At 44.4% G+C, this 27344-nt stretch overlaps 1 protein-coding gene across 7 annotated transcripts; it reads left to right on the top strand.

The window, feature by feature from the left end:
* The first annotated feature begins 71 nt into the window (after positions 1–71).
* PTPN18 (protein tyrosine phosphatase non-receptor type 18) lies at positions 72–27140 on the top strand. Of its 7 annotated transcripts, none has more exons than XM_074325086.1 (16): positions 72–228; positions 3254–3362; positions 3788–3883; positions 3984–4022; positions 9818–9852; positions 11556–11624; positions 12184–12246; positions 12462–12604; positions 12960–13026; positions 13117–13194; positions 13290–13379; positions 13629–13717; positions 14448–14650; positions 15024–15098; positions 24082–24187; positions 25404–27140. In XM_074325086.1, the coding sequence occupies exons 1-16, from the start codon at positions 136–138 to the stop codon at positions 25408–25410; spliced, it is 1362 nt and encodes a 453-aa protein (XP_074181187.1). In that variant the 5' UTR covers positions 72–135; the 3' UTR covers positions 25411–27140. The 7 variants fall into 7 exon arrangements, with proteins under 7 accessions (XP_074181187.1, XP_074181186.1, XP_074181185.1 ...); XM_074325085.1 differs by lacking the exon at positions 9818–9852 and adding an exon at positions 3633–3709 and having other exon boundaries at positions 12462–12589; XM_074325084.1 differs by lacking the exon at positions 9818–9852 and adding an exon at positions 3633–3709.
* Positions 27141–27344: the final 204 nt, after the last annotated feature.

Genomic DNA, 27344 nt, shown 5'->3' with positions numbered 1-27344 from the left:
CCAAGGGGCGCCGGCCGCTGCGCGCTCCCATTGGCTGGCGAAATCGGAGGCGGGGCCTCGACCGCGAGCAGCACCCGCTGGGGCTGCGAACTCCGGGCGCAGCTGCCCGACTGGACCCAGTTGGCCGGCGGCGCCATGAGTCGCAGCTTGGACGTGGCGCAGAGCTTCCTGGAGCACTTGGAGGCACTGGGCGACCGGGAGGGGGCGGTCCTCGCCGGCGAGTTCAGTGTGAGTGGGCGAGTGTGGACGGCTGCGCGGCGCGCGCTGCGGCTCCTCTCCCTGGACGGTCCGGTCGTCTGTCTTGTGCGCCCTGCCTCGCTTTGCCTCTGACTCTCTGTCTCGTCTCTCTCTCCCCCTCCCTCCCTCCCTCGCTCTCCCTCTCTCCCTCCCTCTCATTACCTCTCTCCTTTCCCCCTCTCCCTCTCCCTCTCCCTCCCCCTTCCTCTCTCCCCCTCTCCCATTCTCTTACCCCCCTCCCTCTCTCTCCCTGTCTCCCTCTCCCCCTCCCTCCCTCTCTCTCCCTCCCCCTCTCTTCTCTCCCTCTCCTCTCCTCTCTCTCCCTCTCCCTCTCCCTCCCTCTTCCCCTCTCCTCTCTCCCTCTCTCTCCCTCTCTCTCCCTGTCTCCCTCTCCCTCTCTCTCCCTGTCTCCCCTCCCCTTTCTCTTCCCCTCTCCCTCCCTCCCTCTCCCTCTCCCCCTCCCTTCTTCCCCCTCCCTCCCTCTCCCTCCCCCTCTCTCCCCCTCCCTTCTTCTCCCTCCCTCTCTCTCCCTCTCTCCCCCTCTCCCTCCCTCTTCCCCTCTCCCTCTCTCCCCCTCCCTTCTTCTCCCTCCCTCTCTCTCCCTCCCTCTCCCCCTCTCTCTCCCTCCCTCTCTCCCCTCTCTCTCCTCCCTCCCTCTCTCCCTCTCCTCCTCCCTCCCTCTCCCTCTCCCTCTCCCTCTCTCTCCCTCCCTCCCTCCCTCTCCCTCTCCCCTCTCCCTCTCTCCCCCTCTCTCTCCCCCCTCCCTCTCCCTCCCTCTCCCTCTCCCTCCTCTCCCTCTCCCTCTCTCCTCCCTCTCCCTCTCCCTCTCTCCCCCCTCCCTTCTTCTTCTCCTTCCCTGTCCCTCTCTCCCCCTCTCCCTCTCCCTCTCCCTCTCCCCCCTCTCCCTGTCCCTCCCTCTCCCTCCCCCTCTCTCTCCCTCACTTTCCCCTCCCTCCCTCCCTCTCCCTCTTCTCCCCCTTTCTCTTCCCCCCTCCCTCCCTCTCCCTCCCTCCCCCTTCTCCCTCTGTCTCTCACCCTTTCTCTCCCTCTCTCCCTATCTCTTTCGGTGTCTAGAGTGTCTACTCGCCTAGAGGTCTCTCAGTTTTTCTCTCAGTAGCACCTCTCTCTCTGTCGCTCTTTATCCCTGTCTACGTCTTCAAGCTCTAACCACAGGGCCGCAGAGGGCGAAGTCCATTGCCGGGCTGGGAGGGGCCGCACGCACCCTCAGGCCCCTGTGCCGGGATCGTGTTCCCCGAACCTTCCGGCTGCTGGGTGGGGTGGGCGGGGCAGGCGCGCACCTGCTCCTGACGACCCGGCGGTGGTCTCTCACTCCTGTGGTCAGTGGAGGAAGCGTCTGGGGAAAGAGGAACCTAGAGGCCCTGTGGCAGCGAGGGTGTGGACGGATCGCCACACAGGCTCGGATCGCCTCTGTGACCTTGGGGCGCTTTACCCCTCTGGCCTCGGTTTCTCCTTGGGTGAAATGTGGATGCTGAAGACTAAACTGGCCTGAGGATGAAATAACTGGTGTGGGTAAAAAGCGCTTCGCACATCTTGCGCACTCACTCTGTAAGGAGTCTGTCACTAGTTACAAATATTCTAAACATTACATGGGGCAGTGCAAGCCCTGTGTAAGGAACGCTAATATAGCCTCATAAGCATCGTTTACTACACGTAATAAGATGTTTTAAATATAATTTATGTAACAGAAACATGCAAATATGTAAATGCAACATGATGACATATATCAAATTTAGGAATATGAGATATACAATAAATATATAAAAATAAGTTAGATACATTCAGTACAATAAAAATAGGTAACACAAATTTATGAAATAATTGTATTAATAAATATAAATATATAGTGATTATGTAAAAATAAATATAAATTATAATTTACACAAACATAACTTCATAAAACAATAGAATAAACATAAATGCAACATATAGAATTATAATTTATAAAATAAGCAGTTATCCAATAAGTTCCTAAGTAAATATAACATATATAACAGATAAAAGTGTAAAATAAATCTAAATAATTTACACAAATAAAATAGATACTTTAATGAGAAATGTACAATAATACAAAGTATATAATTTATTCAATATGAAAATGTGCATATTAGATGTAAGCATATAACACCCGGGTGGTATATGACGTCATGCCCATCCAGGTCTCAGTCCAGTCTGGGGCAGTAAGCAATGCTGAGGACCTGCTCTAGGGTGGGTGGGTGATGAGCAAGGCCAGCCCTCTACACTCACAGGAATCTTTGGGCCTCTCTAGGCCTTGGTTTCCTCATCTGTATAATAGAAATATCAACAGTAGTACCTACTACACTAGGGTGTCCATGAGGGCTTGCATGACCTGATGGGCATAAGTAAAGCACTTAGAATGGTGGCTGGCACCCAGTGGTGGCTTAGCAGGAGTTATTGTCATCATGATTGTGAATACCTGATAATGATGGTAATATGCTGTTTTCTAATTATAATAATCTAACAGTAAAAATGTTCCTATGGTATCTTATTATATGAGTAATGTTATACATTGTAATTCATACACATTGCATATTATATATCATGTTTTTGTTATATTAAATACATAATTTATCACAATCATTGTATACAGGGTAACACGGATTAAGTCTGTACAGGGTGGATGCTGAGAGGTCTGAGTTCAACTCTCACTGTACCACTTCCCAGGGTGGGACTTTGTGCAAGTCGCTCAAAAAAAAGTTGTGCTGAGCCATGTGGTGCCTCAGCTTTCTCACCTGCACAATGCAACATCAATAATAGTACCCACTTGGGAGGGACCTTGTGATCTAATGCTCTTAGCACAGAGCCTGGCATAGGGAAGGTGCTCTGAGTGGCAGTTGTTACTGTATCATTGTAATTAGCCGGGCCCTGTGCTATCTGGAGCCTGCACTCCCCTCTCACAAGCCACAGCCTTGTGTCTCTATGAGAACTCTGACCTGGCTCCTCTCTTCTCCTCCCTCCCTGCACTCACTCCCGCCAGGACATCCAAGCCAGATCAGCTGCCTGGAAGGCTGGTGACTTGTGCTCCACGGAGGCGGGCAGTCAGCCAGGAAACGTGAGGAAGAACCGCTACAAAGACGTGCTGCCCTGTAAGTCAGGGCTTCAGGGTGGAGAGCCACTTTGCACCCCTACCCCACCGCAGACCTTGTCACCACTGGCCCCCAGGCACTTCCTCCCCAAGCCTGACTGGGTCACAGCCCAGTGGGGTACCTTTGTGGAGTCCCTGCTGGGTGCCCGCGGTGATGGGGAGTGGGGGAGGACGCGCCCCCTTCTCCACCAGCTTTCATCCAGAAGGCTGGCAGGGCCTTGATGCCCCTGTCACCCCCAAATTCCACGTTTCTCATCTCTCTTGATGGCAGATGATCAGACACGAGTGATCCTCTCCCTGCTCCGGGAGGAGGGACAAGGCGACTACATCAATGGCAACTTCATCCGGGTCCGGCTGCAAGTCAAGGAATGGGCGGATGGGGTGGGGTGTCAGCGGGATCTCAGTAGTGAATTTGGATTTTACCAGGGCACAGATGGAAGCCCGGCCTACATCGCCACACAGGGACCCTTGCCTCATACCTTGCTAGACTTCTGGCGCCTGGTCTGGGAGTTTGGGGTCAAGGTCAGGTTTGTGGGAGGGTGAAGTGGGGCCTTCCCTTTGCCCTGTTTTTCCTATCTCCTAACCCAAATCGCCTCCCTCTCCTGTTACCCCTCTTGTCTAGGTGATCCTGATGGCATGTCGAGAGATGGAGAATGGGAGGGTAGGTGTCCCTAACCCCTAGAATCCATGCCCTCGTTCAGGGAGGAGGCAGGAAAGTCTTGCTAGCTCCTCTCTGATCCCAGGACTCCAGGGCCCAGTTGTTGCAGTGACCTGACTGCACTGTAGCTCTGTTGGAAGCCCACTATTCCTCTCTTTAATTTTTTGTTGATCTTTTCCCTTTTATTCGTGAGGCTCATCTCTCCAGTGTTCACTAACTCTCTCCTGCTGGACTTCCCATCCCATTCCACAACACAGACCATAAGGCCCTATACTGTGGCTTCCCTGTGACAGCTCTCTCCTCTCCATCTCTTCCCTTCATTCACTCCACTCTAACCACTCCTGCTTTGCTGTTCCTCAGGTGCGCCCTGGACTGCTCTGCCTCATGGCCTGTGCCCTGGCTGTTGCCCTCTGAAAGAGGGGTGTTGGAATCTCCAACTCTGATTTTAGAGTTCTCGATTTTCATTTCTCTTAAGTTTTTGCTTCAGGAATTTTAAAACTCTATTATTGAGTAAGTGTAATACACAGTTAGGGTTATGTCTTTCTGATGAGTCAATCCCTTTTCCAATATATAATGTCCTTCTTTATTGCTAGTACTATTCCTTTTTCTAAAGTGTACTTTGATTTTAATACATAGCTATTTAAATTTCTTTAGATTAGCGTATGCATAATATATCTTTTCCCATTCTTTTACTTTTTAATCTATGTTCATCTTTATTTTTAAAGTGTATTTCTTGTAGGTGGCATATTGTAGGGACTTACTTTTGTACCCACCCTGACAATCTCTGCCTTTAATTGGAGTATTTAGTCTTTAATGTAATTATCATTAATGTTGGGTCTAAATCTACCTATCATCTTGCTATTTGCTTTCTATTTTTTCCATCGGTTCTTTGTTCCTTTCTTCTTTTCTGTCTTCTTTCAGACTGAGAATTTTTATGAATCCATTTCATAGTCATTATTCACTTATTAGTTATACCTCTTTGTATTATGTGCTTAGTGGTGGCTTTAGAGGTTTACAATATACATCTTTAATTTACCACAGTCGACATTCAAATAATATTGTATCATTTCATGTAAAAATGTGAGAACTTTACAGTAGCATATTCCAATTTACCCTTTCCGTGCTTTATGCTATTGTTACCATAGGTTTTAATTCTAAATATGTAATATACTCCACGATACACTATATTATTTTTACTATAGATTATCTTTTTAAAAAAAGGTTTATTGAGATGCAGTTCATCCATTTAAAGTGCAATTCAGTTGTTTTTAATCTATTCCTGAGTTATGCAACCATCACTACAATAACTGTTAGAACATTGTCATTACCCCATTAGGAAACCCTGTATCCATTAGTATTCACTCCTCAATTCCCACCAACCTCCACTCTAGGCAACCCCTACTCTAGTTTTGGTCTCTCTAGATTTGCCTACTCTGAACTTTTCATATAAATGGAATCATATGCTATGTTCTCCTTTGTGACTGGCTTCTTTGACTCAGCTTAATGTTTTCAAAGTTCCGGCACATTGTAGCATGTGTCTACTTCACTCCTTGTTATTGCTGAATAATACATTCCATTGAATGGATCTGCCACCTTTTATTTATCCATTCATCAGGTTATGGAATTTGAGCTGTTTCTACTTTTTGGCTATTAGGAATAATGCTGCAATTTGTGTGCAAGTTTTTGTGTAGAAGTATGTTTTCATTTCTCTTGGGTATATACCTAGAAGTGGAATTGCTGGGTCACTTAGTAACTATTTTTAACATTTTGAGGAACTGTCAAACAATTTTCCACAGTGGGTACATCATTTTACATTTCAACCAGCAATGTCTAAGGGTTCCAACTGCTTTACATCCTCACCAACCCTTTTATTGTCTTTTTTATTATAGCCATCCTATTGGGTGTGAAGTGATATTTGTCTTTTTTTAAATTGTGGTAAAATATGCATAACATAAAATTTGCAGTTTTAATCATTTCAAGTGTACAATTCAGAGACAATAGGTACATTCACAATGTTGTATAACCGTCACAACTATCAATTTCCAGACCTTTTTCATCACTCCAAACAGAAACTCTGTACCCATTTAACACTTACTCCCTTTTCCCCGTCTCCCAGAATAGAGGCTATGCTTCTGGTAGCCTCTATTCTACTTTCTGTCTCTATGAATTTGCCTGTTCTAGGTCCCTCATAGAAGTGGAGTGAGACAATACTTGTCCTTTTGTGTCTGGCTTAGTGCACTTATAATATTTTCAAGGTTCGTCCATGTTGTAGCAGGTATCAGAATTTCATTCTTTTTAAGGCTGAATAATAGTCCATTGTATATATGTACCACATGTTGTTTATCCATTAATCTGTTGATGGACATTTGCGTGGTTTCTACCTTTTGGCTGTTGTGAATAATGCTGCTATGAACATTGGTGTATAAATATCTGTTTTGAGTCCCTAATGTCAATTAACTTGGGTATATACCTAGAAGTAGAATTACTGGATCATATGGCAATTCTGTGTTTAATTTTTGGGGTTTGTTGTTTGTTTTTCTGGTTTTGTTTTATCCTAATGGGTGGGAAGTGGTATGTCACTGTAGTGTTTCATGTGCTTATTTTCCATTTGTATATCTTCTTTGGAAAAATATCTGTTCAGATCTTTTGCCTATTTTTTAAGTGGGTTATTTGTTTTTTTCATTCTTGAGTTGCAAGAGTTCTTCTGGATACAAGTCCTTTATCAGTATATGATTTACAAATATTTTTCCCATTCTGGGGGTTGTCTTTCCCCTTTTCTTTTTCTTTCTTTCTTTCTTTCTTTCTTTCTTTCTTTCTTTCTTTCTTTCTTTCTTTCTTTCTCTCTCTCTCTTTCTTTTTTTTTTTTTGTTAAACTTTTATTTATTTTAAGTGTGTTTTTCCAGGACCCATCAGCTCCAAGTCAAGTAGTTGTTTCAATCTAGTTGTGGAGGGCGCAGCTCACACTGGCCCATGCGGGGATCGAACTGGCAACCCTGGTGTTACGAGCATCGCGCTCTAACCAACTGAGCTAACTTGCCGCCCCTCCATTTTCTTGAGAGTATCATTTGAAGCACGAACTCTTTAATTTTGAGGAATTCTAATCTATCGTTTTGCTTGTGCTTTTGGTGTTGTATTTGAGAAGTCATTGTCTAACCTAAAGGTCATAAAGATTTACTCCTATGTTTTCTTCTAAGTGTTTTATAATTTTATGTCTTATATTTAGGTCTGTGATTCATTTTGAGTTAATATTTGTGTATTGTGTGAGGTAGGGGAGCAAATTCATTCTTTTACACATAGATATCCAGTTGTTTCAGCATCATTTGTTGAAAAGACTATGCTTTCCCCATTGAATGGCCTTTGTATCTTTGTTGAAAATCAATGTAAGGATTTAGTTCTGGACTCTCAATTCTATTCCATGGATTGACATGTCTGTGTTTGTGCCAGTACCACATGGTTTTGATTATTGTAGCTTTGTAGCAGGTTTTGAAATCAGGAAATCCGCCAAATTGTGCTTCTTTTTTCAAGATTGTTTTGTCTATTCTCAGTTACTTACTGTATAGAAAAGAGTTAACAAAGCATGCAGAAGTGCTTATGCTTAAAAAGGCCTTCCTGCAAGGTTGTCTCATAGCTGGAAATTGGATTTCTAATAAGAGTGGCTCACGGTTTATACAAACAATATGATTTATGTGAACACTTGCTTTGGTACAAGTTTTGCTAGTCAGAGGGTGCCTACATATGATGTAAAGTGCCCCAATAAAAACCCTGGGCACTGAGTCCCTAATGAACTTCCTGCGGACATTTCACACATGTTGTCACAGCTCATTGCTGGGGGAATTAAGCACATTCTGTGTGGCCCACTGGAAGAGGATCCTTGGAAGCTGGCACCTTGTTTCCCTCAGACTTCACCCCATGTGCCTTTTAGCTTTGCTGATTTTATCATATCCCTTCATTGTAATAAATCACAATGAGTACAATTCTATGCTCAGTCCTATAAATCCTCCTCGTGACTCATCAGACCTGAGGTGGTCTCAAGTACCCATGACACACCTATTACCGTTAGCATATTGATGTTAATATCAATTTGCCAATATCTTTGGAAAGCCTTCTGGGATTTTGATAAGGATTGCATTGAATCTGTCTATCAATTCGGAGATATTGCCATCTTAATATTGTCTTCCGATCCATGAACATGGATGTCTTTCCATTTATCTAGGTCCTCTTTAATTTCTTTCAGCAATGATTTGTAGTGTCTAGAAGACTTGCACTTTTGTTAAATTTCTAAGTAGTTTATATATTTTGATGCTATTGTAAATAAAATGGTTTTCTTAATTTCATTTTTCAGTTTGCTTATTGCAAACCAAATAGTTTTCTCTATATAGAAATATAATTGGTTTTTCCATATTGACTTTGTATACTGCAACCTTGCTTAACTCACTTATTAGCTCTAATTGTGTGTGTGTGTGTGTGTGTGTGTGTGTGTGTGTGTGTGTATTCTTCAGGGTTTTCTATATATATAACATTATGTTGTCTGCAAATTGAGATAGTTTTGCTTCTTCCTTTTCAGTCTGGGTTTCCTCCTTCCCTCCCTCCCTCCCTTTCTTCCTTCCCTTCCTATCATCCTTTCTTTTTCTCTGTTCCTCCCTCCATTCCTTCCTTCCTTAATGTCTTTTTTCCCAATTGCACTGGCTAGAAGAAAGTGCAAACACCCTTGTCTTGTTCCTAATCTTAAGGGAAAAACATTCAGTCTCTCACCACTAAGTATTAGGTTTGCTGTGAGTTTTTTGTTTTTTTCTTTTGTAGACTTTTAAAAAAATTATGATAATGAATTTCCTTTCTATTTCTAGTTTCTTTCATGTTTTTATTATGAAATGGTGTTGAATTTTGTCCCCCAAATTTTTGCATCTATTCAGGTGATCATGTGGGTTTTTTCTTTTTTCTTTTTTTAATTAACATAGTATATGACATTGATTGATTTTCATATATTGAACCAACTTTGCATTCCTGGGGTTAATCCCAGTTGGTCATATTGTATAATCCTTCGCTAGTATTTTGTTGAGGATTTTTGTGTCTATATTCAGGAGACATTGATCAGTAGTTTTCTTGTGATGACTATGTCTTGTTTTGGTATCAGAGCAATACTGGTTTCATATAATATGTTGGGAAATGTTACCTCTTCTTCACTTTTTAGGAAAAGTTTGTGAAAGATTGCTATTAATTTTTCCTTGTTTGGTACTATTCACTAGATGAATTTTAAAGATGTTAAAAAATCTCCTAAAGATTTTAAAAATGAGGAATATATATTACATTTAGCCACACTTTTTATCTTTTTTTTACTCTTCATTCTTTTGTGTAGATCCATATTCCATCTAGTATAATGTTCCTTTTGTGTGAAGAGCTTACTTTAATAGTGCTCATAATGCAGGTTTTCTTGTAATAAGTTCTCTCAGCTTTTGTTTGTTTGAAAGTTTTTTTCTTTTTTCTAAATTTCATCATTTTTAGGATATCACACCATTGACCTCTGGCTTGAAGACTGTCTGACAAAATTCTACTGTCATTCTTATCCTGTTCATACTCAGCATGTAATGTGCCTTGTTTTGTGAGATGTTTTTAAGATGTTATCTTTATCATTGTTTTTTTCAGCAATTGATCATGATCTGCATTGGTGTGGTTTTCTTTATATTTATATGATTCATTGACCTTGGATCTATGGGTTCATAGTTTCATCAAATTTGAAATTTTTCCCAGCTATTATTTCTTCAAATATAGTTTCTCTTCTCCCCTCTCTCTTCTCCTTCCAGACACATGCATTAGACCACGTGATATATTTCCACAGGTAACTGATTCTCTGTTCATTTTTTTCTGTCATTTTTTTCTCTCTTTTCCACGTTGAGTAGTGTCTATCACTATGTCTTCATGTTCACTGATCTTTTCTTCTGGTATCTCATCTGTTATTAGACAGTGGATTTTTCATTTCATATACCCAGGGTGCCAAAAAAAATGTATACAGGTGGACACTTTGGTCCACGTTGATCAAGCAATAGTTCGCTGTAATCAGAAGTGTCTGGATGCTGATGGTAACCACTTTAAGCACCTCTTGTAATTGCAGAAGTCAAGTGTAAATTATATTCATATTTTGTTATTGGTATATATATTGAGTATTACAATTTTAATACAGTTTCCCTTTCTTAAAATGTGTATACATTTTTTTGGAACTCTCTGCATTTTATTTTGCCTCTCTAGAAGTTCTATTTAGGTCTTTTAAAAAGTCTTTGATTTCATTTTTCATTACATTCATGTTTTACTTTTCATCTAAGTATATTTATATTTATAAAAGCAATTTTAAGGTCTTTGCTTCTTTCATCATATCTATTGAATCTTTTTCTACTGATTTCTCTCATGGTTATGTATCACATTTTTTTGCTTTTTTGTATGTCTAGTAAATTTTTATTGGATGCTTGACTTTTAAATTTTACATAGGTAAGTGTTGGATTTTGTTGTCTCCCTTTAAAGAGTGTTGGACCTTTTTCTGGAAGGCAGCTAAGTTACTTTCAGATGTTTGATCATTTTGAGGTTTGTTTTTAGGCTTTTTAGGGCAGGTCTAGAGTAGACTTTATTCTAGAATTAATTTTGTTCTAATGTGTGGTCCTTCTGGGTCCCCTACTGAATGCCCCTCAGGTCTCTCCACTCTGGCTGGAGGGAATGTAAATTATTTTTGTCCCATTGTGAACTATAGGAAGCATTCATCTTATAGGTCTCCAGTTATTATTCTTTGATGGAAAGTTATTCTTGCCTTGCCTCATGGGGTTTGACATTATACGTATGTGCTCAGATTATTATTCAGCTAAAGACTCAAAGTGAATTCTATGTCGACCTCTGGAGTTTTTTGCTTTTGTTTGCATCACTCTGTTCTTTTCAGGACTCTGTCCTTAAAATCGTAGCTGCCTTGGCCTTCTTGAGCCATGATCTTCGGCTTCTCAGCTCAGTGGGATCATTGGACTCTGTGTCCGGCAGCCTGGTGACTGCCTCACAGCAGTAAGCTGGAGCGGTCACAGGGTTTGCCTCATGTCTTTCCCTTTGTTCAGTGATCACAGTCCTATAATGCCTGTGGTCCAATGTCTGAAAATAGTGATATATATATAGATCCCAAAAATAAGCCAGACAATCAGCTCTAATGCATCTTTTGGAGCAAAAATTAATATAAGACCTAGTCTTATGTTACATTATATAAAACCCGGTCTTATAGTAAAATAAAAATGGGTCTTATATTAATTATATATATATATATATATCTTAGATTTTTTGTTGCTTACAGTAGGAGAATATTCTGGACTGTCTTCCTCCTGCGTAGTCAGAAGCTCAAGTCAACACTGAGTCTGTGTGTTTAAACTGAGGAGGCTCTGGCCTTTATTAGAGCTGCAGCTGCCTGTGGTTTCACCAGCAATGCCTGGGATCCTGTGGGGTGCAGATGTATTGAGTTGGAACTGTGAAGCAGTCTCCCCCTCTTCACTCCCTGCCCTTTCTCCTTGCCTTTTACAGAAAAAGTGTGAGCGTTACTGGGCCCAAGAACAGGAGCCACTGCAGATTGGACTTTTCTGCATCACCCTGGTGAGCTGGGCACAGGTGGAAAAAGCATTTAATGGAGTCTTGGGTATTATGGAAGCTTTCATGGAAGATTCTCAGAGTGGAAAGCTTTTGGGCTGGGCCCAAAAGGACGAACAGTTTTCCCACAGTCCCCTCACACTACAAGGAACTCTCTAGTATTAACATGCAAACTGTCATAACTCAATATATGCATTGCTTTTGCATTTTAACCATGATCATGGTTATGTCTGTAAATAATAAATCTTTATGTCCCTTCCCATTTCAAAACAACTCAGGAAAATCTCTCACCTGAAGTGATGCATACAGTTGGTAGTAAAACTTGTTTTAGATTCAAAGAAATCTTTTTTTCACTGTCAATGAGCTTATTTAGGTTTTTAATCGTGGTTTCTCTTTCTACCCTCTGTCAAATGTTTCCTTCACAACAGCCATGAGGGATGCTTGGGCTAAATTAATTTTTTAAAGTATGTTCTTTGTATTTGATTTTATTCAGAAATGCATTGTTTTCTGTAAATGTGTCTTCGGGCACTAGTAATCTTTTTTCTCCTCCTGTCCCCATCCTCAGGCCAGGGAGACATGGCTGAATGAAGACACCAAGCTCCGGTCCCTTCAGGTCACCTTCCAGAAGGTATTGAAAGGAGAGGAAGAGGTTCCCACATGGGGAGAGCTGTTTCCTGTCTGTTTTCTCATCTGTAAAATGGGCATTAACAGTGGCATCCATCTCCTCACTTATTGTCTGTTGGATTCAAAAGGAAGATTTTAGAACTGGGCCTGACATGTGGCCCAATAAATGCTTTCCTTTCTTTTTTTTAATATGCTTTGCACACTTTTCTTGTGTTTCAGAAATCTCGTTCTGTGTACCAACTGCAGTATATGTCCTGGCCAGACAGAGGGGTCCCTAGCAATCCTGACCATGTGCTTGCCATGGTGGAGGAAGCCCGTCACCTCCAGGGCTCTGGCTCCAGCCCCTTGTGTGTCCACTGCAGGTTAAGGAGATGGGCTTTATGGGGGTCTGGTTGAGACAGAGGAGCCAGAGGGTGGGGGCGGGAGGCTTGGAACCTGTCCTGCAGTGTGAGTGCCTAAGGCCACAGTTGCGCATGCCCCATCACCTGAAATTGTTAGCATTTATTGACGGCAGTCTGCCTGCTGGGAAGCAAGCACACAGTTGATGCTCAAGAAATGTAAGCAATTAAAAAGTTTTTCCTTTTAAATTATAATCTGAGGATTCTGGGAATCCAAAGGTGATGCAGGGGATCCCCCATTAGGGCCCCCAGGCCCAAATGCCCACCTGAAAGGGGCTGTGGGCAGACCCCCACCAAACTTGCTCTTCTTGCATTTCAGCGCGGGCTGTGGGCGAACAGGCGTCTTGTGTGCGGTGGATTATGTGAGACAGTTGTTCCTGACCCAGGTATGAGGAGGCTGAGCATGCGTGCCTGTGTAGCGTGGTCCCCTGCCCACCAGGGCCTGCCTGCTCATGGGCCCCATCTCTCTGCCCCAGATGCTCTCACCTAATTTCAGCCTCTTCGACCTGGTCCTTGAGATGCGGAAGCAGCGGCCTACAGCAGTGCAGACAGAGGTGTGAGCCTCAGGCTCCCCCCCACCTCCCCCATGCCAAGGACACATCTCTCCTCCTTTGTCTTCCCTCCTTGATGACCCCTCTTCCTCCTCCAGGAGCAGTACAGGTTCCTGCACCACACAGTGGCCCAGATGTTCTCTTCAGCACTCCAAAATGCCAGTCCCCAGTCCCAGCACCTCAAAAAGGTACCAAGACCCCCTTTCATCCACCAGCACCCTCAGACCAGGACCCAGAACACAGGTCTATGACCACCACCATCGCACATCCAGCCCTGGCCTCCTTTGGGGGCCACGGACTGACTCACTAGATGTCTACCTTTGACCTCCTTCTGGCTCCCTTATCAGACTGTCCCCTCTTCAGCTTACCCCCACAGTGATCTCCATCAGGGCCAGTTTTCTTGAAGCCTCATGACCTTAACCTCCTGTCTTTTCCAGAATTGTGCCCCATTCTATGACGATGCCCTCTCTCTCCGGACTTCCCTGGCCCTTTCTGCCATGTCCTGCCCACCTGGCGAGGTCCTCAGGTACCCAGCTCCAGCCCCTCATTCTTCCCTTTGCAATTTCTCACACTCCTGCTCCCTTTCCTCACCCTTGAAACACCAGCCCCGCCCTTACTGTTCCCTTCACCAAATATTCATTCGTCCTTTCTTTGAATTGAGCTCTGGGAACCTGCCCCTTTAGACCTCCTTAATCCCAGAGATCCTATTGCCTCTGCCTCTAAGGCTAGCCCTGGGGTCCAATGTTAACCCTTTCCTCGCTCGCCCAGTCATTCATTCATTAATTCAGCGAATATTTTTTGACGCCACCCACTTGTCAGGCCTCCTGTCTGGTGCTGCGGACACGGAGTTGACCCTCCTTTGCAGCAGAAATTACACCCCCTCGTCCTTGAGACTAGCTCTCCAGTTTGAGGCTATCCTTTCCTCCTCTTTAGATGCTACTTCCTCATTCTTTTATCCAATAAACAGTTACACAGAAATGACCGTCCCTCAAAACCAGTTCCTTGCCCCATTTCCCTGCCAAGCTGGCCCCTTCCCTCCTTCACCCACCTATCTTGCGGGGAGCTGGAGACAGGGAAACAAGAGCCTGTTATACAGAGACCTTGCCCTCTCCCCCTAGACCCGTCTGCTCCCCGCCCCCAACCTTGCGCCGCCTGGGGCGGGAAGGAAGCGAGGGTTTGCGGGCTGAGCACTCTTCCCCCACCCAGCCCTCCCTCAGCTCAGCGGTTTCACTTCCTCCCTGCCTTCCCTCCGGTAGGAGCATCTCAGCGCCGGGGCCCCGGGCCCTCGCCATGGCTGACATATACGCAGTGGTGCAGAAGCGCGGGGCCCTGGCGCGCACCGGGTCGGGGCCCGGGGCGCAAGGCACCGAGGTGACGCCGCTCTACAGCCAGGTTATGCCTTCTGCCCGGCGGCCACAGGCGCCCGCGGAGGACGCGCCAGGGGCGCTGCCCTGCCGCGGTGAGTCGGCCTGGCGCCGGGCTGGGAGGGCCAGCTCCTACCTGCTCCTTCTCGGGACCCCATCCTGCGGGACCTCCGCCCACCAGGCCGGACTGGCCACCGCCCGGGGCTGCTGCCCGCTGGTTGTCGCGCCCGGAAGTGTCCCGGTCCAAACCGTGGGCCCGGGGCTGGGTGCGCTTCTCTAGGGATGCCACCTCGTCTGGGCGGCGGTCTTGGACCTGGCGGCGCCCCAAGTGTACACCCCTCAGGATGGGTTCAGCCCCGCGCCCCCAGCCAGCCTTTTCCGACCCGATGGAGGTCTTTGCCCTGGGCTGGTTCTGGCACTCCACGGGCAGCGCGAGCTGATGCGTGGGGGATGGTTTCCTGCCTGCAGTTTCTGCTGATCCCAGTCCTGCTGGGCCTGGCACCTACGAGGATGTGGCCGATGGATCTCAGACCGGCGGGCTAGGTAAGTCAGACAAAACCCGATTAGTTGGGACTCTGCGACGTGGACTGAATCCCCACTGTATGGGGTTTAGGGACGGTGGCCTGGGGCTCAGGCTCTCAGAGCCCTGTGGATGGCACTGCAGTGAACCAGGATTGCCGGAGGCTGGGGGATGGCCACCCACAAGTTGCCTACCTATCCACATCTCCGCTTCTTCATGAGATCCACCGTGCCCTTCCTCTCCCAGGCTTCAACCTGCGCATCGGAAGGCCTAAAGGGCCTCGGGACCCGCCTGCCGAGTGGAGCCGGGTGTGAATGCTGTGCCCAGGCCTGCCTGCTTCTCCACGTGGTTGCCTGGACTGCTGAGGCCATGCTCTGCTGTGTGAAGTGTTGGGCGTGGGAACGTTGGGGCTGCATCAAAATAAAATTTCTCAGGGTGGGAACTGTGGGGGCTTTGTGCCAGTGATTATAGAATTCAAGGCTTGAGGCTGGGGGAGGCAGTGGGAGATAATGACTGGGGAGGCTACACTGAGCAGATTGAAAAATGAACATCAGGAATGGGCCCAGCCCGAAGGGCCCCCCAGTTGTGAAGGAGAGGATGAACAGATAGGCTTCTGGAGACTGCCCCCATTACCACATAATAGACTAGTTCATCTCAGTGTCCAAGCCTCCCTCAGTCAGACATTCAGCTGATGACAGGGAGATGTGTGGACCCTGAGAAAGACTGATGGACTCCCCTCCATTCAGAAAGATCCAAGCTAGGCATGACAACAGCCAAGCGGGCTGATTTCAGACAGACTGGTAAAACGATCTTTAAAATGGGCAGGCATACAGATGGACCCTGACCTCGACAGGCAGATAGCCATACACCTACACAGCCAGACCTTCAAAGCGTCAGTCCACAGCTGGATGGATGGATATTCAGCCAGAGAGATAGACAAAAGAACGGCCTGACAGACCACCCCCAGCACAAGAGACCACCAAAAGGATGGACCCCCTCTCCCAGTGAGGTAGCCAGACAGACACCAGCCACATGGATCACTAGCTGGACAGATTCCCAGACAGATATAAACAGATCCCTCCTAAACAGACACACAGGCAACCTCTAAGCTAGCCAGACACACCCTCAGGTGGGAGGACAGTCTCCTAACTAGCTAGATGGATTCCCAGACAGACAGACATCAGCCACATAGACCCTTGATTGCACAGACAATGCTTGGTGGCAATGACTTAGTTTGTCAAGTGCTGTAAGGTCTCTGCAACAGAAATCAGCTCAATCAGCAGAAACCAGGAGTTGCAAGGAAACCTAGGGATTCTCCAGTTTAATGGAGAACAGGAAGCTAACATTACTAAACTCTCAGGCAAGAACGGGAGCTAACCTTGATGGAAAGAGGCAGGAGGGAGACCCTGGGGCTGCTGGTAACACAGGAGCGTCAAGGTGTATTTAGAGGCCCTAAATTATTAAATGAATACAAATAGCTAACACTGACTTAGTATACACATAGACTGCCTTATTAATCTTCACAGCAACCCCACAGTAAAGGTGGCAAGAAAAATTCTGAGATGTCCTAAATTAAATTACAGTAGACAGGAGATTAAGAGAAAGAGACAAGAATGATTAACCAGTTAATAGCTGTGGGCCAACTAACAATAGACTGCTCACATTCCTGAATGTAAGTTGGAGCTTTGAATCACCTTCCAGGGGGCTATCTAAAAGGAAGTAACAGACCAGACCCCACAGCATCTCGCTTAAGCATCTCGCTTAAGCATGAACTTTCAGGACTGTTGCCCAGCACCAATCAAAAGTAGTAAACGTGTCTTCCTTAAAGACTGTGCACCTATCCTAGAACTGTCCCCCACCTTCACCTTTTCCTGCCCCCTTATCTGTAGCCGATGTAAATTTCTTTCAAAACAACTTACACGTTTATTTCTCAAAACATAATGTATAAAAGAGCCTGTCAACGTCAGGACGGGCGGACAGGTTGCCTTCTCCAGCTCGCCCTGCTGCTGGTGGTTTAGCCTGCATGGCCCAGGCCTGTCCTTTCCTGGCTAGCATGTGACTCAATAAGCCTTTCTTTCAGAAAAGCTTTTGGCTGTGAACATTTTTGTTTAAGGAGGTAATGTTTTATCCCCATTTTCTGTAGCCCAGTGACAACTGCAATCATTTAATGTTTCTTTAAACATTTAGGCCTGGACCATAATGGTTAATAGCTTGGAGTCAGTCACTGACTAGTGTGGTCTTGAGCAAATGTCTTCATCTCTCTCTGGTTCCGTTTCCTAGTCTGTAAAATGGCGACAATAGAGTTACCTTTATCCCAGGTTTGCCACATAGGTGATTGTTCAGAGCAAGAATGAACCTGGATTTTTACAATAGGCATAGAAAGGAAGATTTCTTATTTTTTCAGGGGTTATCCCCACCATAACACAAAATTCTATGTACTCATAGTTGGAATAATAATATCGAAAGCTCTTCCTAAGACCTAAGTAAATGAAGATAAATTTGAATATGTGTTCTCCTTCTTTAAACCCAGTGGCTCTAGTCTTTGATAACAGTTGCATTTTAAATCAGTGGGCAGAAAATGGTTTATTCAACATAGGTTATTGAGATAAGTAGTAATTTAGGAAAAAAAGTTTGAGCCATGCATCATAACTTTGGAATAAATTCCAAATGCATCAAAGATTTAAATGTAAAATATTAAACCATAAAAGTATTAGAAGAAATTATGGGAAAATGTCTTTATAATCTTGGACTGCGGCAGTTCTTGCAAACTATGGAATAACAAATCAGAAACCCAAAAGAAATATCAATAAATTTTAATGCATAAAAATATTCCAACCTCACAAAAATCATCATAAGCACAGTCAGAAATGTCAATGTAAGAAACATCCAAACCTGTAGAGGATTTTTATGAGTTTACTTGAGCCAAACTGACAATTGCCCAGAAGCAAAACCTCAATGGATGGAGAAAATGCTCTAGAAAATGGCAGTTTTGCATCTTATTTTATACATTAGACTAAAAGTAGGAGCTGTAAGGAAGTTTACATGAAATCCATTGCTGGTAGATTAAGAGGGCAGGAAAAAGCAAAACGGAAATCTCAGGGATTGGATAAAAAATAAAACAGACACATACATTTTTTACATTGGTAGGTACAGGATAGTTAATATTTACAGCACATAGATGTGGTATTTGGGTAACAAGATAACAAGGTGAGGTTTTGTGGTCTCCTGCCCTGATGCTGGTAGGTTGTGTCCTGAGGAGTCTGGAAAAGAAGATTACTCTGATCTTTCAAAGGCATGTTATCTTTGAAAAGACAACAATGGACAAGCTCACTTAAGGTAAAGATTGACAGTTGTCAAGAAAGCTATAGGCCTAGAATGACCCGCTTTTAGTTAGGAATTTTTATGTTCAAACCTTCCTATGTGGTTACTTTTAGTCTCTGAGTTTGTAGTGCCTGCCATGCTGGCCTCCCCTGAGCTTGTCAGTTTAGTTTGTGGCCCTTCTTTTTCATCCATAGAAAATTAATGACAAACTTGAAAAAAATTTACAACTGAGATCAAACAAAAGGCTTAATTTTCTGAGAGGTAAGAGCTCCTGTGAATCAATAAAGGCCAAAAAAAACAAAAACAAAAACAAAACCTCAAAATAAAAATGTGTAATGATGGCCTATCTCATGTGTAATAAAAAAACCATGAAAATCAGAGCTATACTGAGATAGTCATTCTACTTACGTTAGCAAAGATCAAAAAATTTAATGCAGTGTGTGGACTGAGATATGAGGAATAGATGTTCTCATATAGGGCAGGTGGGGGTATAAATTCATACCTCTGTGGAGAACACTTTAACAATATCTGTTAAAATTAAAAGTGCATGTATTCTTTGAACCAGAACTTTCATTTCTAGGCATTTATCTTACATGGGTAGTCACAGAACTCCAAATGACTATTTCACCTGGCCGTCCACTGTATTACTATCTGTAGTAACAGAATATGGGAAGCACTTCAAATTTTATTGCCAGGGTCTTAGTGAAATAAATGCTACAATGGAATATGCAGCTATAAAAAAAAAGGAATGAGAACACCTCTATGCACTGGTGTGGACAAATCTCCAAATCACATGGCAAAATAAAAATAAAAGTATATTAACTTCTGCTAAAATTTATTTTTATATGAACATACATAAATATGTTTTTCCTTGGGTATGCATCAAATATCTTTAGAAAGAGCACAAGGAACTTGACAGAAGACTGGACGTCTGGGGCCCTGGTCTCAGTCTCCCTGCCTTCCTTTCACTTCTTCAAACTCTCCACACTCAGCATTTGTGTTTGTTGTCCCGTCTCCCCAGCGCCTTGAGTGACTCTCTGGCCCTTGTGTGCACCAAGGTCCCTGATGGCACTGCTGTGGTGCTCTGGGGTCCCCATCTAGCTCTGTCCCCCCTCTACTCAGAGTGAGGGCAGGCCTGCCTCCACCTGGCCACTTCCTTGGTTGACCAGAAGTGCCTTGAAATGAATTCTCCCTTCCATCCAAGGGCCTTCTTCATTCAGTGAATAAGGTGCTGTTCCTCATGCAGGATAACAGAGGTGTATATTTCATGGGCTCTCAGGAGGACTGAGCTTCAGTGGCCTGTGCTGGGAGGCAGCATGTATCACACCCTTGACGGTCTGCCTCTCCTTTCCTGTCTTACTTCCTCCCTCAATCTCCCAGATAAGCAACTTGCATTCAAACGCTTGTGTCAGTCTGCATCTGGGACCCCACTTCCTGCTCCAGGCACTTCCTTGCCTCATTTCTCTGTTTCCTCAAAAGAGCTGATTCCATGCTGTGTCCCACTCTCTTCCCTCTCTCCTCTTCCTGCTGCTCTTGTGAAACTGCTGCTAATAAATCCACAGCATTCTCTGTGTTGCTAAGTCCCAGGCCAGTTATACCCATCAGTCATCAGTGTTTGACTCTCTCGAAACACTTGGTTCACTTGGATGTTTGGACCCCACAGTCAACTTCCTGGCCTCACTGCCATTCTTTCATCATCTGTTGCTGTTTGTTCCACACTGCCCTGACCCAGGGCTTGGCCCCTGGTCCTCTAGTGATTGATCCAGCAAATATAGGGCACGGAACTCCATTTCTCAACATCTCCACTTGAACATCCCAAATTTCATATTTCTAAAATTGAAGTCATGATCTTCCTACTCAAACTGACTCTACTGAGAGTGGAGCTCCCTCATTCCCTTCCTGTCGTCCAAACCTTTCGGCCATCCTCCTGTGACACTTACGTAAGCTGTTGGCAGATCCTATCAGTTCTTCCTTCACTAGACTCTGGCCACTTCTTTACCTCCTCTGACATTACCTGCTCTGCCAGCCCCATTTCCTGCCTGGATTATTGTAAGGAATAGAATATATGAAGGTCTGCCTGCGAACATTTAGGGATGTAAACTCTCACAGTGGCTGGGGTACGTGCTTGGCCGTGGAAGGATTGGCTACCCTCCCAAGGACCAAGAAAATATTTACAGGATGTGGAGCCTGGCCTTCGCCTTCGCGCAGGTGGGCTGAGCTCCGATACATCTAATCTCGTACCAAGGACTGGCCCCGGCTCCTAGCCAGATCCGAGACCAGTTCCTTGTGTTGCTGACACGTGTGCTTATTGGCTCCTTGCCGCTGTTGTTAGTGAAGTCCTCAAAACCCCAGAAAGCCGAGGCAGGCACAACAGTAGTTGTTGTACTCCGGCCTCCTCGGCTGCTGCAAGATATTCCTCCTGTGCTGATGACTTTACTTGACTGGGATTTCGCCCACACTGATGAAGGGCCGGTGCTGTTTCTGCGCATGATGTTTCACCCGGGCTGTTGAAAGGCCGTTGCTGTTTCTACAACGCTAATTGACTGGGCCCTGGTGGTATGATGAATTGCCTTCTTGCTTGTTAGTGGTATGATGATATATCCCTAATCTCTGTCTTGTCTTACTTACTTTCACTTTGTAATAAAACTCTTTAACCCCTTCATCCTGGCTTGTGGTGGTGTGTCTTGTGTATCGGGCCTTGAAATTAAGTCTGTGCACAGCAATCGATAATACTTATAGATACAAATTGGCGTATTTGGCAGGACACACACGACCACCGAAACAATGCCCCTGTTTAAAAAGAAAAGTGAGGTGACTTGTGTACCTTGTGATGTTCCCGGATGGGAAGATCCTCAGTTTGCTTCGCTGGCTAAGGAACGGGCAATAGGGATGGTTTAAGTAAAAACTGGGATGGCAAATTACAGACTGCCGACCCCCTCGGTTGCTCCAAGTGCTGAGGACTGTTCCTATAGAAAAAGGAGGGGAATCGGTTGCTGTGGCAAGGCGAGGTGGATTCTGCTTACTGCTTATCACCGCATGTGTCAACGTGTTAACACCTTAGTTGAAGAAAAATGTAATCTGGAAAAAGAGAATACTGATTTACAAGGCATGATGGCCATGCTACAATATCAGAACTATATTCTAGGTGATCAAGCCCGTGGCTATCAAACGGTAGCTAAGAAAGCTGCTGTGCGGTGTGCTCAACACAAATATAAGAAAAGGAGAGGTAGAATTCGGGTGCCCTGAAAAGAAATGTTTCAAGCCTTATTAAAGGCCGGGATGAGCCTGGACAAATTGGATGGCATTCCTACTAAAGATATGTGACAGCTGTACGAGGACAAAGTAAAGTGAACAAACTGGGTAGAAGTCCAAAAGTCAGAGACTGAACCCATTCCCCTTATGGTTCCTTCCCCCTCTACCACACCTGATGGAATCTATCCCTTTGAGGATTTGTGCAAATTTGAATAGGATGGAGGCTAAGCTTCGGTATCCCACAAATTAAAGAAATACACCCATGGGACTACCGCCCTCATATACAAATAACACTACATTGGAAAAATGGGTCCACTACAGTGGCTAATGCACTTGTGGATACTGGAGCGGAGGCCTCTTTAATTTATGGGAACCCAGCCAAATTTAAAGGAACCCCAGTTACTATTTCAGGTCTTGGTGGCCATGAAATTCCAGCTAAACAAATTAAGGTGATAATGAGCATTGGTGATTTGCCCCGCCGAGAATATTCGGTGGTAGTAGTCCTCATTCCTGAGTATATAATTGGTATTGATATTTTAAGGGGAATGTCCCTTAAACTACAAGATGGGACTTATCATTTTGCAACCAGAGCTTTGCAAATGCATTCTGTAATAGTAGGCAAATCACTCATTGACCCCATTCATCTCCCTGAGCCCACAAATATTATCACGAGTAAACAATATCGTATCCCTTGTGGGCATAATAAAATAACTCAAACCATTAAAGACTAATGCTGGTGTAATAATTCCAACTACTTCAGCTTGGAACAATCCAATCTGGCCAGTAAGGAAGTCAGATGGGTCTTGGAGATGACAGTGGATTATAGGGAGCTGAACAAGTCACTCCCCCACTGACGGCTGCCATACTGGACACTATCACTTCAATTGAGCGTATTCAGTCTCATCCCGGTACTTGGTATCTGTTATTGATCTGACTAATGCTTTCTTTACTATTCCCATTGATCCATCCCAATGGGAACAATTTGCCTTCAGCTGGCAGGGGCGTCAATTTACCTTTACTAGGTTGCCCCAAGGCTACAAACATAGCCCTACCATTTGCCATCGACTAGTTGCTGAACATTTGGATGAATGCAACATTCTCCACCCCTCAGTTTTAATTGCTCGTTATATAGATAATATCCTAATCCAAGCTTCCACTGAAGATTCTGTAAGATATTGTTTAGAACAAATTGTAAAACATTTAAAAAAGAAAGGTTGGGAAATTAACCCTGACAAAATCCAGGGGCCAGCCCAGGAAGTCAAGTTCATAGGAATACATTGGAATTTTAGGCATAGGGCCATCCTTCCAAAAGCCTGGCAGAAAATTTTAGACTTTGCAACACCCCAGAATAAGAAGGAGGCTCAAAAATTTATAGGCCTGTTTGGCTAGTGGAGAAATCATATTCCTCATTTAGGTCAGATTTTACAACCTCTGTATAGAGTTACTAGGAAAAAACATAAATTTGACTGGGGAGCTGAGCAGGATAAGGCGTTTGAAGCAGCACAAGCTGCAATCCAAACAGCCTTAGATCTGGCCAATAAGAGAAGGACCCTTAGAATTAATGGTTACTGTGGACACCGGGTATGCTAACTGTAGCTTACGGCAAAAGCAGGATGCCAAGCGCGTCCCTCTAGGGTTTTGGGCCCGAAAATTACCAGAGGCTGGACAGAGTTATACTCCCTTTGAACAAATTACTCGCTGCTTACTGGGCACTAACTGAAACTGAACAGTTAACAGTGGGACATAAGGTGAGCTTACGGCCCTGAATTCCTATAATGCAGTGGATTATGAGTGACCCAGTGTCCCATAAGATTGGACACGCCCAAGAGGCCAGTATTATTAAATGGAAATGGTATGTACAAAATAGAGCCAAAACAGGCCCAGCTGGAATATTATCTCTACAGGAGTTAGTTATTGAGGCCCCAATTACCAATGATGATTTCCAACCAATAGCCATTGAAAGAACTGAATCTCCTGTAGTATATAATCATGGATATAATTCCCTTTCTGCCGAACAAGAGGCATGCCTGGTTTACTGATGCCTCTGCCAAATATATCGGTAATACTCGGTACTGGAAGGCTGTAGCCTATAACCCTGTCACCAAAATGGTGTTAGAGACTAGTGGAGAAGGGAAAAGTAGTCAATTTGCTGAGCTGCAAGCCGCTTATCAAGCTATAAACTTTGAAAAGGATGGACAGTGCCACATTTTCACTGACTCTTGGGCTGTGGCCAAAGGTCTGAGCACCTGGATGCCTAGATGGGAAAAGGACCGTTGGAAAATCTATGACAAGGAGTTATGGGGTGCTGATATATGGAAAGAAATTTGGGAAATTGCAAAAACCACTAACATCTCTGTGTTTCACGTAGATGCACATGCTAAGAAAACCTCGGTGGAACATGAGTATAACGCTGATATCTATATTGCCTCACAGCAATTGCTGAAGTAGAGTGTTCCACTCGTATAAGTGAAGAAACTCTGGCACTTGCTCGATGGATCCACCAAAAGACAGGACACACTGGTTCCGCTGCTATGCATAGGTGGGCACAGGACAGAGGGATAAGTGTTCCTACGTCTAATTTAAAGAGCACTAAGGAACAATGCCCCAGTTACCAATTGGATGAAAAATGCACCTTACCAAAATTAGTTACTGGAGAATTATTGTGGGGGCAGGCTCAAGCTCAAATTTGGCAAATTGATTGTATTGGGCCCTTTCCCCCTCCAAAGGGTGTTGTTATACTTGTACATGTGTAGACACTTATTTGGGAGTTCTGATCACCTGTGCATACAAGCGTGGCACACAGCTTAATACAATTAAGACTCTTGATATTCTTACCCTATATTATGGAACACCTCTACAAATTCAAAGTGATAATGGGTCCCATTTTAAAGGTAAAGAGATTACTAACTATTGTAAAAAGAACAACATTGAGTGGATCTATCATATTCCCTATTATCCACAAGCAGCTGGCTTAACAGAGTGCATAAATGGGTTGTTAAAAGAAAAATTACGCAAAATGGGCTCCATTGCTGAGCTCCATTAGTATTATAAGTGGAAAGATCATCTTTTTACAGCCCTACAACAACTCAATAATCTTGCTCTCAGTACAGGAGGTACTCCCTTATCTAGAATGATGACTCGCAATTTGCAAATACGAAAGGTCCATACTTTCTCAGCACTGCACTGGTGGGCAGTCCACCCCAATGCCCAAGCCCCATATGTGGGCACTACTGCATCTGCAGGGCATGATTTACATAATGTTGAAGAAATCTGGCCAGAGCCTAATACTAGCCAAACAGTCCCCACCGGAATTGGAATTTAAATTCCTAAGGGTTACTATGGTCAGATTGCTGCCAGGTCCAGCCTGGCACAGAAGGGAGTCCAAATCATGGCTGGAGTCACTGATGCAGACTATGTGGGAGAAATAAAGATTTTACCACATAATGTCTCAAAAGAAACCTTGCACTTTCTCCCAGGCACCAGGATTGCTCAAATATTGATCATTCCATGTGCCTCCACTGACTTTTGGGAGAAGTTAGATACTCCTCCTAATGCCACCACACGATATGGAGGCTTTGGCTCAACAGATTATGTGGCTGGTACCAAAGTTTGGGCCAGAAAACACACCACTTACCCTCCGAAGGCCGGAGAGGTCATAGCCCTAGGAGACAACAATGTAGTAGTTGTCATGTTCCCTGGGCAAGATCAACCTGAAATGTATCCAACTACCTAACCAATTGTTTTTATGAAATTAGCTCCTGATTTATGGCGGCCTAGTCTGGACCTGTTTCCTGGTTGTAGCTTGGACCCCTGGCGTACCTGTGCAGCTCCTCCATCATACAAGCCCAATCACATTCCATTGGAGATGGCGGAATAAAACTATCCTGTGCACACAAGATAACTATACCTGCAAAGAAAACCAACAATGTATTATAGCTAATGGAACTGTAAGAGCCACAAACCTCACTGGATGGATAGGAGACCACAACCCATATCATTTTGTTTTCTCTGGACCTCCACCCATTAATATAACTTGTTATATATCCACAATAACTAACCTGCTATGCTCTTTTCATGTTCTACCCATTATCAAGGGTAATTATTTTTTACAACCATGCATTGAAGGCACCCATATAGGTCCTAATAATAATAGCACTTATAAGCTTACAGATTGTATACCCACAGATAAAGGCTTTGCATGTAATGGTTTATTTCGAATGATAGAACCCTGTTTACTTTCTCACTCTGTTAATGTATGTACTCTAACGATTTTTCCCATAGCCAATTTCTCTGTCCTATATAAAATAGAACCACAGCATATATGCCTTACTATCTCTAATACTGCCGAACTAGCTGCTATGGGATTGCCCTCCCCTTTCTTGGGATGTCTGCAGCATCTCGAGTTGTTCCAATGGAATGGTGATATATTCTACTTAACGCCCGATCTAGAGGCTAATGTATCCCTTACTTGGATCCCCTGGTGGCTACAGCCTCCTGCTACCTATATACGCTTGTCCTTAGCTCGAATATTACAGAACCCTCAACTCTTGCAAACCCACCTAGATCATAATGCCCAGTCCCTCGCTGAACATAGGATTATCACTACCATTGTCAGTAATAAATTGAAGGGCCTCTCACATATTATAACCCAAGACTCCAATCATCATTGGTATTATTTTCTATTCACCAACACAACTGCGCATTAGTATTTTAATGCAATATTTACTCCCCTATTAATTATTGTGAGCATTTTACTGTTATTATGTATATGCAACCGTTGGATGTACTGTCGCATACAAAAAGTACACACTACATTCATGTTTCAAAACCGCTATGTAAACTATGCTTATGCCCCCACGCAGCCCTCGGGTCGAATTGTAAGGAATAGAATATATAAAGGCCTGCCTGGGAACATTTAGGGATGTAAACTCTCACAGTGGCTGGGGTACGTGCTTGGCCGTGGAAGGATTGGCTACCCTCCCAAGGACCAAGAAAATATTTACAGGATGTGGAGCCTGGCCTTCGCCTTCGCGCAGGTGGGCCGAGCTGCGATACATCTAATCTCGTACCAAGGACTGGCCCCGGCTCCTAGCCAGATCTGACACCAGTTCCTTGTGTTGCTGACACGTGTGCTTATTGGCTCCTTGCCGCTGTTGTTAGTGAAGTCCTCAAAACCCCAGAAAGCCGAGGCAGGCACAACAGTAGTTGTTGTACTCCGGCCTCCTCGGCTGCTGCAAGATATTCCGCCCGTGTTGATGACTTTACTTGACTGGGATTTCGCCCACACTGATGAAGGGCCGGTGCTGTTTCTGCGCATGATGTTTCACCTGGGTTGTTGAAAGGCCGTTGCTGTTTCTACAACGCTAATTGACTGGGCCCTGGTGGTATGATGAATTGCCTTCTTGCTTGTTAGTGGTATGATAATATATCCCCCTAATCTCTGTCTTGTCTTACTCACTTTCACTTTGTAATAAAACTCTTTAACCCCTTCATCCTGGCTTGTGGTGGTGTGTCTTGTGTATCGGGCCTTGAAATTAAGTCTGTGCACAGCAATCGATCATACTTATCAATACAATTATGCAACAGCCATTCTCAACTGGTCCCCTTGCTTCAGCCCTTCTTCCCTGAAGTCTGTTTTCACACAGAAGCAGGACTGAACCATTTGTGGCTGGAGCTTATCTGCTCAGGTCATGAAG

Source organism: Rhinolophus sinicus, linkage group LG02, assembly GCF_036562045.2.
Source record: "Rhinolophus sinicus isolate RSC01 linkage group LG02, ASM3656204v1, whole genome shotgun sequence".
Classification (NCBI taxonomy): domain Eukaryota; kingdom Metazoa; phylum Chordata; class Mammalia; order Chiroptera; family Rhinolophidae; genus Rhinolophus; species Rhinolophus sinicus.
This window is presented reverse-complemented; position numbering and strand designations above follow the sequence as displayed.